The 13,856-nt window shown below is 36.8% G+C and overlaps 1 protein-coding gene and 1 non-coding gene across 2 annotated transcripts; one reads left to right on the top strand and one right to left on the bottom strand.

Annotated features, from left to right (window-relative positions):
• Positions 1-883: 883 nt before the first annotated feature.
• On the top strand, positions 884-1,935 carry LOC118038416 (uncharacterized). Its single transcript, XM_073406732.1, has 6 exons — positions 884-973; positions 1,074-1,142; positions 1,218-1,289; positions 1,399-1,470; positions 1,556-1,627; positions 1,751-1,935. Exons 1-6 carry the CDS (start codon positions 912-914, stop codon positions 1,863-1,865), a joined length of 462 nt encoding a protein of 153 aa, XP_073262833.1. The 5' UTR covers positions 884-911; the 3' UTR covers positions 1,866-1,935.
• An 8,040-nt stretch (positions 1,936-9,975) lies between these two features.
• Positions 9,976-10,115, bottom strand: LOC118038420 (small nucleolar RNA Z247). Its single transcript, XR_004685767.1, has one exon. It is a non-coding gene; the product is annotated as a small nucleolar RNA Z247 (small nucleolar RNA).
• Between the last annotated feature and the right edge of the window lie 3,741 nt (positions 10,116-13,856).

Raw genomic sequence — 13,856 nt, 5'->3', positions numbered from 1 at the left:
ATATATATTTTTTATAAATTTATTTTAATTTTATGATTTAAGTTGCATGTTTAACATATTAACTCGGATTTATTTTTTTAATTTTTTTTATCTTTTTAAAATTTAATATTTTTTTAATTGGAATTAGTTATTTTTTTATTTAATTTCTATGAGGTTATCTCGATCTTATTACCTAGATCACGGGTTTGATAGGTAAACCTAGGTTGATTTGGTTTATTTTTTAGTTTTTTTAATTATTTTTTTTATTTTACCCTTCAACAACTGATTTTGTTTTCCAATTTTATCCTCCACTATTAGACTTTTTGAGAATCGAGTTTTTTAGTTTTTTTTTATTTGATTTCCGTTGAGTTATTTCGGTCTAAATGATTTGGTTTTTTTTTCTTCTTCTTGATTTCAACTTTCAACATTAGATGTATTAGAAAAATAGCTTTGTAAATTTTTTATTTGCCTTTTTATGAAGTTATTTTGTCTCTTGTTCTAGGTTACAGGTTTAATAGATTAGCCCGGGTTAACTTATGTTTTCTTTATTTTTTAATTGATTTTTTGTACAATTTCAACCTTCAACATCGGGTTTGTTAGAAATTGAACTTCATATTTTTTTTTTTAATTTTTTTTCTTTTGAGTTATCCCGATCTCATAACTCGAATTGTTGGTTTGTAGGTTGACCATGGTTGACTTGGGTAGGTTTTTTTGTTCTTTTATTTTCTATTTTATCATTTAACATTAAATTTATTAATAATTGATTTTTATAATTGATTTTGATTTTTTTTTCTATAAAGTTAACATAATTCTTAGTTACAAACTTGACATGTTAACTAAGATCCATTCAATAAGTCATTTTCTTAATATTTTTTAAAAAAAACTAAAGGAGTTGATGGGTGCATGTGTTCTTGCAATGCAGATATCTCAAAATGCAAGATCTTGACGGTACTCTCCCAAAGGCTATCGAGAAACTTCCACACCTTAAACATCTGTAAGCAGTGCTTCAAATTATTACGTTTCTACAGATTGAGCACCGTGAATTTGCATCGTATGATTCGGTTTTATTAGAACTTAATTTATCGGCTCTGCAGAGGTCTTTGGGCCAACTACCTGAGTGGCAATATACCATCTGAATGGGCTAATACCAAGCTGGAAACATTGTAAGAAAATTCTGCTTTCATGTTTTGTAGCCAAGGAATTGCTTACTCGTAATTAATAGATTGTATAAACAACAGGTCTGTCGGCGTGAATAACTTGACAGGAAAGATTCCTGGCTATCTGGGAAGGATTACCACACTTAGTTACCTGTATGCATTTTTCTACTACTCAATTTCTTGTTTTTTTTTTTTTCTTTTCATATTTAAATCTGTTCAATTGTTTAGTCAGGAGTAATCCTGAGAGTTGGCATTTATGCAGGAACATTCAGGACAATATGTTTTCCGGAACTGTTCCCCCTGAGCTTGGAGGCTTGGTTAACCTGAAGAATCTGTCAGTTCATTCAAGCTTTTGTATTAGAAATTAAGTCCTAACTGATTATTGAATGCCAAGTGTTTTTCTCCTTTTGTGATTGCAGAACTCTCAGTGGCAATTATCTCACTGGAGAGTTACCACCGGCTCTCACTAATCTGACCGGATTGAAGGAACTGTAGGTTCTCATTTCTCATGGTTATTGTGTATCATACTCATTAGTAGCAGTATTTGATATGACAGATGCATCTCTTTACTCTCCAAGTTTCATGATTCTGTGTTTTCCGTTTGGCGAATGCAGAAGGCTTAGCGGCAATTACTTCACTGGAAGAATACCTGATTTTATTCAGAGCTGGAAACAACTTGATACATTGTATGTGCTAGTTTCTACCACAAGCTCTGAATCTCATCACTGAAGCAGAACCCTAATCCCCCTTTAATTTTGTATTAACAGAGAGATCCAAGCTGGTGGTTTCACTGGACCCATTCCTTTGAACATCTCTGTCTTGGCTAATCTAACTGATCTGTAAGATATTTGTTTTAAATTTATGGTCTCAGTTACAACTTTAATCCCGAACATCTCACATTTTTATGCTGTCTCATATTGAGCAGAAAAATAAGTAACTTACTTGGAGATGGTTCAGAGTTTCCCCACCTAGAATCTATAAAAGACATTAAGTATCTGTGAGTTATTCTTGCAGCTGATACTCTCATATCAGGATCACATTTAATTTACAACACATGATATATATTTAGCTTACTTGAAATTAATGTATATTGCAGGATGTTGAGCAACTGCAACTTGTCAGGAAATTTTCCCATATATTTGACCAGAATGGCAAAGCTGAAAATTTTGTAATTTACTCTATCCCTTGTATATCATCCATTCTGTCATTCATCTACATGAAGATTGAAGTGTGAATCTCATGGATACTTAGAGCTGCTGATTTTAGATTGCAGCTACATTATTATTTGTAAATAACTTTCAAAATGCATTATGAACCATGGTCTTTACCCGTTTCCCCCCCTTCTTTTCGAAAACAGGGATCTCAGTTTCAACAGATTAAATGGTTCACTTCCAACAAATTATGATGGCCTACCAAGCTTGGAGAAAATGTTAGTATACTATATCATATTACCTTCTGAAATTAATGTTTTCCATATGATAAGCATGGTTAGTAAACCTAGACAGGTCAGGCAGGTTGACCCGGAAAATCTCAGGCAAGTTGAATTGGAGCCTGGCTAGGGCCGAGATTCCAGTTGAACCATACAAGACATTGAACTGCCAAACCTATTCAACCTAGCCAAACCCTGTCCAAACCCGACCGGGTCAATATCTTGTGAAAGGAATGGAACAAAATTAATTTGTTTTAATAAAATTGTTGACCTGAACTGACCCGATGGCTCAATTTTTTTTTCAAGTTATTCTCAAGGTTGAGTACGGCAAATATGATGATAAACTTGTCCTCCAGACCATCTTTTGCAATGATAGCCTTGGACAAATGTTCAACCAAATGACAATTCTTACTTTCTGCATAGGTATCTTACATGGAACATGTTTACAGGGCCCATCCCCGATTGGTTCAACCAAAGAAGCAATCGCTAGTATGTTTTTTCTCTCCATTTTTTTTTTTTTTGAGATTTTAGTTTGTAATATATATATTTATATATATTTTATCCATTAACTTTAGGTTTCCCTTATCCTATAACAGATGCGTGCTGTAGGTTTAATAATATGTCCTAGTCTTTGAAGAGCTATACTGATGAGAAGCAGATAACAGTTTATCCTTCCCAGTTTTCAGATAGTTTTCAGTGCATGAATGATCAAACTATCTCCAAGGTTTCATTTGATTAGTGTCCTAAGTTAGAAGAGACAAATATATTAGCAACAAAAATGTGTTTGTTGCAGTGACACATATGAAGATATAAAAATAAATCTATCTCCGAGACAACTGTGGAATGAATTTCTAACTTTTAAGAACAGGAAATACACGTCTCTCCTGTCCCAACTATCTCCATCGCTTCTATCTTGAGATAATAACCAAAAGCTACCCAACTGCAACATCTTCCAAGTATCTGTCTATAACATGTGCGTGCAATTTTCTAAAAATTTCAGAAATAATGTCTGAATGTTTAAGGAATCTATCTTTGTGTTCAGTGAACTCGATCTTTCATACAACAATTTTACTTCGGAAGCAAAATGTAAAGAAACACTGTAAGATTGATTTCATTTTCCTTGCCTTACCTTTGATTTTGAAAGTCTGCTACATTTTACATCACCATTCACTTCATAACCTGCAAAACTTTATTCTTCTGTTGGTTTGCCAGAAATCTGTTCAAAAGTACTTGGGGAGGGAACTATTTGTAAGCTTTTACTTTGATAAATATCTAAAACGTAGATCATTTTATTTTCTTCTCTGTCATTTATAAACTAATGATTCTCTCTTGCCAATCTTTCCAGGAAACCTGTTGAGTGTCTGAGTGCTTGTTCAGAAGGTACTCTTAATTTGTAAAGCTATCCACTTCTACATTTCACTTGGAATAGACAGAAAAATGATGCAGGAATGTAAAAAATAAAGAATAGGAGAAGAAGAGAAGAGCTGTAGACGGGAAGGCTAGAGAGATACAGAAGAATGTATTTTCCTTGATAATGTTTTACTGTTACGTGATGGTCTTATATAATACCATCTTAAATTCAAAATAAATCCTATAATCAAGAGTACAATTAATGATAAGATATACATATATTTTCTAATGTAATCACGTTATCTTCAGATTCAATGAATATCTCTTGTGCAGGTATGATCAGGTATGGTCAGGTATGAGCAGGTATGAGCAGGTATGATCAAGTATGATCAGGGATAACAATCCCTGATCATGATCTCTCTAGTATCCAGACTTCTTGATAATTATCGTACTCCCTGATCATGTTTATCTTCAATATCAATATTATCTTTATTGTAGATATGCTTGGAGATCACGATTATCTTCAGTAGTAGTAATCTCTCTTGTTCAGGTATGATCAGGTATGAGCAGGTCAGGTCAGGTCAGGTCAGGAATATCAATCCCTGATCAAGTTTATCTTCAGTACCAGTATTATCTTCAGGAGATTGGATAATATCGTTAACAGAGATTACGATTATCTTCAGTAGTAGTAATCTCTCTTGTTCAGATATGATCAGGTATGAGCAGGTCAGGTCAGGTCAGGTCAGGGATATCAATCCCTGATCAAGTTTATCTTCAGTACCAGTATTATCTTCAGGAGATTGGATAATATCGTTAACACGCCCCCGCAATCTTGACGGGAGGTCACAAACATGAAGATTGGAGCACAAAAAATTAAACCGTGCTGTAGAGAGTGGTTTTGTCAGAAGATCGACTAGCTGATCACGAGTAGATAAAAACCTGACTATCAATTTCTGTTGAGAAACCAGATCTCTGACGAAGTGAAAATCAATTTCAATGTGCTTTGTTCGGGCATGGAACACCGGATTGGAGGATAGATAAGTAGCACCTATATTGTCACACCAAAGAGTGGAACTTGTGGAGAGTGGCATACCAAGTTCGGCAGCTAAATATTGTAACCATTGGAGTTCGGCTGCCGTGTCCACGAGAGCCTTGTATTCAGCTTCAGTACTGCTACGAGCGACTGTAGCTTGCTGTTTGCTGCGCCAGGAAATTAAAGTGGATCCAAGGAATATAAAATAAGCACCAACAGAGCGACGATCATCTATGTCCCCTGCCCAATCTGCATCAGAAAATGCCTGAAATATGAATGAATTGGAGCAAGACAACAGTAAGCCGTATGATATTGTTTGCTTGAGATAACGCAGGATCCTCTTAACACATAACCAATGGGATTGCTTTGGTTGATGCATGAATTTACTAACATGATGCACGGCGAAAGCAATGTCAGGCCGAGTGAAAGACAGATAATGCAAGCCACCAACAATGCTTCTGTATAGAGTAGGATCTTCAAACGTTGCTGTATCTGTTGCTGTCAAGTTGACAGAAGTGGACGTTGGAGTTGAACACGGCTTGGCACCATCCATCTTGGACTTTGTGAGTAGATCAACAATGTACATGCATTGAGTTAAGTAGAGACCTGTAGCATCACGTAAGGCTTAACACCTAAGAAAAAACTTAGAGAACCAAGATCAGTGATAGCAAATTCTGTGTGTAGGTGCTGGATAATATCCTGGACAGCAACATCATTAGAGCCGGTGATGATAATATCATCAACATAAATAAGAACATAAATGATGCTGGTGGTGCCATTGAGAACAAAGAGTGACAAATCAGCTTTGCTGGCAACAAATCCGAGTTGTAGCAACACAGCAGCAAGCCGAGAAAACCATTGACGAGGCGCCTGTTTAAGGCCATATAAGGACCGCTTGAGTTTGCAGATATATTCAGGGAATTGAGGATGTTTAAAACCTGGTGGTTGATCCATGTAAACCTCTTCTGAAAGTGTGTCGTGAAGGAAGGCATTTTGGACATCCAGCTGACGAATTTTCCAGTGTTTACATACTGCAATCGACAGAACCAACCAGATTGTTGCAGGCTTCACTACCGGGCTGTAGGTTTCATTGAAGTCCACCCCGAATTGTTGATGAAACCCCTTAGCAACAAGGCGTGCCTTGTATCTTTCAATAGAACCATCAGCTTTCCTCTTTAGCTTGAAGATCCAGCGATAGCCAATGACATTTAACTTGCGAGATGGAGGAACCAATTCCCAGGTGCGATTCCGGAGCAAGGCATCAAACTCAGTGTTCATGGCAGACCTCCAGTGAGAAGATTTTAAGGCTTCAGTAAAAGAAGTAGGTTCTTTGTAGGGAGGAGAAGCAGTAGCTAGCAGTGCTCGGGGCAGGGGATACAAGGTTTGTCCATCAGAGGATTTTTTTGGTTTGGAAATGTGGTTCTTTGATCTGGTTACCATCGGGTGATTGTTGGATGGAGGTGGTGGTATGTCTGTGGGATGCGGCAGTGGCGTGGGTGGAGAGGATGGAGCTGTAACATCAAGTAATGGAGGTGATGGTTCCGGGTTGGAAGAGCAAACCGGCAGAGGAGCATCCATGTTTGGCAATGATGGAGGAGCATTTGTACCTGCAGGTGTTAGTGATATAGAGGGAAAAGTGTTCGGAAATGAAACAGTAACTGATGTAGTGTTTGGAGAAATAGTCGAATGATTTTCAGTATTTTGGTATGGGAATTTGTTTTCATCGAAAATGACATGACGGGACACATAAACTTTACCTGTTGCAAGGTCAAGACATTTATATCCATGATGGTCCGAACTATAACCAATAAAAATGCAATCTTTAGATATGAAATCAATCTTGTGTTTGTTGTATGGTCGAAGATAAGGCCAGCATCCACAACCAAAAACTTTAAGAAAACGATAATCAGGAGTATGACGAAAAACAATTTCGTATGGAGATTTTTGATTGAGAATAGGAGTGGGAAGACGATTGATGATATATGTGGCTGTGAGAAAAGCATCTTCCCAAAATTGTTGTGGGAGTTTAGAGTGAGAAAGCAATGAAAGACCGACCTCAACAATTTGTTTATGACGACGTTCAACTGCGCCCATTTGCTAATGAGTGTATGGGCATGCTTTACGATGGTGAATGCCTATTTGAGTTAATAGTGTTGACATACGACGGTATTCACCACCCCAATCAGATTGAATATTTTTTATTGAACGATTAAATTGACGTTCAACTGAAGTTTTAAAGAGCAGAAAAACTTTTTCAACATTCGATTTTAGTTTAAGAGGAAATAACCAGATGAATTTGGTGCAATCGTCTAAAAAACATACATAATAACGAGCGCCACTGTTTGACAAGATGGGTGATGGTCCCCAAACATCAGTGTGCACTATGTCTAAAGGATGAATAGATTTATGATTGCTGGAATGGAAAGATAATTGACTACTTTTAGCTAGTTGACAATCCGAACAAACTAGAAGCTTTTTATTTGCAACAGGTAACGTAAATGCGGAAATAGTTTTTTGAATAACTGGAAATGATGCATGGCCAAGTCGGTGGTGCCATATTTGATAAGACTCTCATACAGCAGTGAGTGCATGAGAGGAGAATTTGTTCGATGATTAATACTTAAAAGTGCATGTTTATCAAGGTTTTATATCATCATTTTGCACTTGAAGTATCAATAACTCCTTAACTAAAGCATGTTTTATAATAACAAGTTTGATATTATAAGATACCTTAATTTATGGTAAATGCTCATTTTAAATGCAGGACTATCACATAAATAAAAGGATTGATTGATGAGTTTAAGCATTGAAAGTTAAAGGACAAAGAGATGGCCAAACTTAGAAAAGAAGATGTCGGTGCAGTCCAAACCGGAACATTGCTCGGTAATTGGATCATATCTGGAGCTCTAGATTTCGGATTTAGGTCCACTTTATATGGATGGAAAGGTAAGAAAAAGGCCTACAACTTTCATGAGGAGCCCAAGATTTGAAAAAGGTCGTTTTGAAGTCCAAATTGAAGGAACAACGAAGAAGTCCGAAGCTGTCCTGCAGCCCAAACACTATTTAGTGTTCAGCCCATATCTTGAGTTCTAGAAGTCCAAATGACCTCATCTTTTTTTTGTTGGAAAGCTGAGACAATTTTCCTAGAACATTCTTGAGGATTCTGGGCAAATTATGATGTTAGCAATGACGTCTTGATCAGACAAGAAGATAAGGATTGTTATCTAGTCAAGATGTGGCCACCCACTCATCAATTAGTCAACAAATCAATAGTTCCAAATTTTGGCCTATAAAAGGAGGCACTTACCATGTATTGAGGCATCTTGGTGTTCAGATCAAGATCATGCTCTTGCTTTCTCTCTTTGTATTGCTTATGTCTTGCTTTCATTAATATCAAGTTTATGCACTTCATTTCCTTTCCTTTGTCTAGTTAACTTCTTTCTCATTTATGTTCTTGTCTTGCTCATTTATGTTTCTTTCTTTTATTATGTCTAGCTAAGTTAATTATGTCAAGGTGAAAAGGGTACACTAATGGTGTAAGAACAAGTATAATATAAACTTAACATGGACCTTAACGTTGGATACTAACATGTTTTATATTTGTTATCTTGTTCACTTTAATACTTTGCTTGTTAAATGGTTAATCTATATTTATGTTGTGTAACACTTGGTACAACAAATACTTGGCACTTTCATAGCCCATACTGTATGGTTTAACCGACACCTGAGCTATGAAAGGAACTTGATTTGTTGTTAACATAAGTTATAATCATGAATGCCTGCCAACATTTACAAGTATTAGCTTTATTCGAATAAGATAATTAATGTAATCATGTTAACAATTTATAATCTGATTGGAACCTCCTTTATGTGTGGTTTCCAATTGAGTAATAAGAGTTTATATTATACTTGTTTGAAGTACCATTAGTGGATCCTCTAACCTTGACATTTGTTTTTATCATTGTTTAATCCTTACGTTAATCTTTTATCTCAAAGTTCTCCTTAATTTCTTCATCTTCTGTTATTATTATTATTATCATTGTTATTATTATTATTATTTACATTCTGTTTATATTATATAATATATATATCTTTGATCTTTTCATAAAGTCAGTATATAGGCTGGAAACCTGTGACCCGATCTTTAGATCATTCTCAGGTATAACAACGCCACGTACTGAGTATTATTATTGTTGTTGTTGTTGTTGTTGTTGTTGTCTTGTTATTTATAAATTATACAATTAACCTCTCTGTGGTTCGACCCCGGTCTTGCCGGGTTATTTATTACTTCGACACTCCTGCACTTGGGAAGAGACATCAAGCTTTTGGTCGTGTCATTCGACCGGTTGGAGAAGGAATATAGCCCATCTTTAAAGGTGCCGCGATGAAGGATTTTCCCCAAGTAGTCCTTAATAAGAAAAAATTGATCATGAAATTCAAAAAACACTAGATTATCATTGCAAAATTGTTGAACATAAATGAGATTTTTTTGAATTTTAGGAACAAGTAATAATTGTTTGAGCACAAAAGGGGTTTTGGATGGAGTAAAAATAGAAGAACCAACACGAGAGATTTGCAAACCTGCACCATTGCCAACAAGAACGTGATCTGAACCAGTATAGTCGTCACTCTGAAGATTTAAGTTGTCCATGTTATTGGTGAGATGATGTGTAGCACCAGTATCAGGGTGCCAATAAAATGCAGAAACAGACCTTGTTGTAGCCATTAGCCCTTGCGGAGTGTTGATTTTTGCAGAATTGTCACGGTATGTGACATCAAATCGATGGTAGCATTTTTTGGCAGAGTGAACAGGTTTATCACATACCTGGCATATCATAGCATCTCTATGAAAATGGTTCCTGCCATTAGAATTATTAGAGGATGAAGCATCTCGAAAATAAGCATCTCTGAAATTTCTTCCTCTGCCTCTATACATATTTCGCCCTCTATAGGAAGAAGAGTGTTGCTGGCGAGTAGCTACATGAACTGCAGGCTGAATAGGAGGTCCATTGTTGTGTTGCAGGTGTGCTTCTGTGGTGAGTAAGAGGGCATAAACTTCCTCTAAGGTGACAGGATCTGTCCGTGCGGTGATGGCAGTGACAAGAGAGTCATAATCATGGCCAAGACCTGACAGTACATAGGAGATAATTTCATCACAATGAAGAGCATGACTGGCAACAACAAGTTCATCTGTCATGCGTTTGATCTGCATAAAGAAGTCATGGGCAGATTGTGACCCCTTACGGGTGTTGACAAGTTCAGTGCGGAGTTGAATAACTCTAGCACGTGATTGAGAGGAAAACGATTTGGCTAGAGCACACCAAATTGCAGCTGAGGTGGTGTAAGATACCACTTGGATAAGAACATTTTCGGAGATTGTAGAGAACAAAATGGCAACTATAACAGCATCCTGGCGCTGCCAATGTTCATAGAGAGGATTGGAGATGACAGAGGAGGTTGCAGCAGCATAAATTTCTTTAGATGGAATGGGAATGGTTCCATCAAGGTAGCCAAAAAAACCTTGACCACGGAAGAAGGGAATTAGTTGAGCTTTCCAGACATGATAGTTGTCTTTTGAGAGTTTTGTGATATTTATAGCAGGAGGGGAAACAAGAGCGGGAATGCTAATAGCAGCATCATCAGAGGTATTTTCTGTAGAGGAGGCCATTTGTGTGACGTGAGTCAATGGCTCTGATACCATGTAAAAAATAAAGAATAGGAGAAGAAGAGAAGAGTTGTAGACGGGAAGGCTAGAGAGATACAGAAGAATGTATTTTCCTTGATAATGTTTTTACTGTTACCATGATGGTCTTATTATAATACCATCTTAAATTCAAAATACAATCCTATATAATCAAGAGTACAATTAATGATAAGATATACACATATTTTCTAATGTGATCACGTTATCTTCAGATTCAATGAATATCTCCTGTGTAGGTATGATCAGGTATGGTCAGGTATGAGCAGGTATGAGCAGTATGATCAGGTATGATCAGGGTAACAATCCCTGAATCATGATCTCTCCAGTATCCAGACTTCTTGATAATTATCGTATCTCCCTGATCATGTTATATCTTCAATATCAATATTATCTTTATTGTAGATATGCTTGGAGATCACGATTATCTTCCAGTAGTAGTAATCTCTCTTGTTCAGGTATGATCAGGTATGAGCAGGTCAGGTCAGGTCAGGTCAGGAATATCAATCCCTGATCATGTTTATCTTAAGTACCAGTATTATCTTCAGGAGATTGGATAATATCGTTAACAGAGATTACGATTATCTTCAGTAGTAGTAATCTCTCTTGTTCAGATATGATCAGGTATGAGTAGGTCAGGTCAGGTCAGGTCAGGGATATCAATCCCTGATCATGTTTATCTTCAGTATCAGTATTATCTTCAGGAGATTGGATAATATCGTTAACAAGGAACAACCTGTTAGCCTAGACTATAAATTTACCCCTTTATTCAATGGATCATAGAATCTCAGTCATAAACGCAGGGGTCCTTTTGTGTGAATGGGCCGCCCCATTGAGAATGCTCTGCATCATTCACCAGTGGCAAAAATCGAATTTAAGACATCCAACTGGTGCAGGAATAAACTACTAGTTTATCCCAAAAGCCTAGAATAATGTTGGCGGACAAATTTATTCCTATAGTTGTAGATGATAGCGTCTCAGTCATAAATCCAAAGGTCCTTTTATGTTTGGGCCACACCATCGTCCCCTGACACAGCCGTCACATAATGGATGCCACCACGGTATCCACTCCAAGAGAAAAAAGATGCTCCTGCATCACCAAATCTTTAATTTGTCGCAATTATGTTGTTGATTGCGTTTCTGTTCTGTTGCTTCTGTTCTGCGATTTAATCTCTTTATCTGACAGTTTTATTCCTAACCTTTCTTGTGTTATAATTTGTTTAATCATATCGGTGGCCATGGACATTTTTATTTCTATGTTTATAGAGCGATATTCAGTGGCACATTAATTGTGGGGGACCAGAACCACCATTGAAACACCATCTACGAAGCAGATGATGAGCCAGGAGGTGCAGCAAATAATATAATGAGTCCAAAAGACCTCGTAGGATTGGCAATACAAGTACCACAGGACATATCTGGGATGTTGATTCTTCCTCCCGGCGCGGTCATAACTACAAAGCAGCATAAAAACTATGTCCCAATACTCAGTAAAAATGGACAACTCTGCATTGTACACTATAATGCACGCATCTTCACGCCTTTGTCTCTCACCATCACCACGTTCGCTGTCTGGTAAAATCGCGGAATCTTTACACAATCTTCAAGCTGCACTCTTACACGAAGATAGTAATATGAGGAGATAACAGAATCTTACTACAGTCTAGGAAGAACGGTGATACTATTTGATGTTTATATTCAGTATCTATTTAATTAAAAGATCATAGATTCATTCCTTATGCAAATAGGTACAGCTTAAATTTGACAACAAGATTGTTTCTCGACAGGGAACATTGTTACTGCAGATTTTGATATAGTGAAGGCATCGGGAGGCGTGCATACAGTATACATTCTCATCTAATTAATACAACACTCATGCAGATACTATAGCAACCAATGCGCTAATAAGCTTTACAAGATCCGCCTTCAACCTTGAGCTGGAATCAAGACACCACAACAGGTCTTCCCCACAAAGAAACCATTATTCGGTCCTCCTAATAACAGCCCAATCCTTTCTGCATGCATGGAATCTCAGTCTATAGCTTTACATATATGCATGAAATGGTACACTACACTACCTTACCGTAACTCATCAGTTTACTCTGTATATGATTCTGACAATACTTTACTTCTTAGGTCTAGCATATTCCTATTTCCGCCTAGACTCTCGTCAAACAGCACTCCTTACTAAAAGCACGCAGATATGAGATTCATTGTTCGCCTCAGGAGCTGCCTGTTTTTCATTATTCTCTCGTTTTCATACTACTATTCTACGCCCTCTCTCGGTGAACAGGTCTATTTGGGAGAAAGACCCATACGAGGATCGAGGTTACAGCTTGATACATTTATTCATTTTTGAAAAATTCTAGTACAGAATCCAGTCACTAAATAACACCGCAATAAGCATTTTTCGCATCTTATTGCTGTAGTCTATCCATTAATGCATACATTTTGTCAAAGATATCTCAATCCAAAAAAACGAGCTAAAAAATGGTTATTATTAATCCTACTCTAACAATTGGGTTTTTTCAATGGGAAATTATCAACTGTCCAATGCGTGTTTAATGTAGCGACAGCACAAAAAACTATCTGTGTTCTTCCTTGATGAATTCATTCATCAGAAACAGACTAAATATAATATCCTCTTTGTTCCTTGGCAGAAGCTGTTGGGTTAAAATCTTGCTTACGATCTTCACCTTCAAGACAAATTCAAAGCCGCAGACGAATGACTTTATCCAGGCAAAACAAAACTTGGAAAAGGTGTTTTGCCTGTGTCTTTACCAAAGTATAGTTACAGAATTTTTTTTCAAAATCAATCTACTCACTTGTTCTACTATATTATTTCTTTTGTCTGTAATCCGAAGCATCAAGAAATGGCCTCACGTGAATTATTTTTGTCTAAAATATCTCCATTGCAGGGATTACTATTTCAGATTGGCACTCCGGATGCGTTAAGCACTTCGGCGAAATCCAAACATTGCGCGGAATCATGATTATGTGAACGAAATAGCATACTTTATCTGCTCCGCAACACCCAATATCTTGTTAATTGTATGGATGTTGCATTCGAGGAAGCCAATCTGTTGCTGTAGTTAGAATTAACATGGAAAACAATTAGACCTTGCGCAATTTTTTCGGTAGGCCACTTGATCAACTTCCCCATTAGTATCTTATGTAAATAATGAGAAAAAGAAAACAGTTACTGGA

This window comes from Populus alba, chromosome 19, assembly GCF_005239225.2.
Source record: "Populus alba chromosome 19, ASM523922v2, whole genome shotgun sequence".
Taxonomy (NCBI): domain Eukaryota; kingdom Viridiplantae; phylum Streptophyta; class Magnoliopsida; order Malpighiales; family Salicaceae; genus Populus; species Populus alba.
The sequence above is the reverse complement of the archived record's forward strand: the minus strand, read 5'-3'. Positions and strand labels throughout refer to the sequence as shown.

Excerpts from the sequence above, each read along its gene's own strand:
- LOC118038416 (XM_073406732.1), top strand. The coding sequence starts at position 912 with ATGCAAGATCTTGACGGTACTCTCCCAAAGGCTATCGAGAAACTTCCA. Across the intron at positions 1,143-1,217 it reads AATACCAAGCTGGAAACATT|GTCTGTCGGCGTGAATAACT; the intron begins GTAAGAAAATTC and ends TATAAACAACAG. Across the intron at positions 1,471-1,555 it reads TTGGTTAACCTGAAGAATCT|AACTCTCAGTGGCAATTATC; the intron begins GTCAGTTCATTC and ends TTGTGATTGCAG.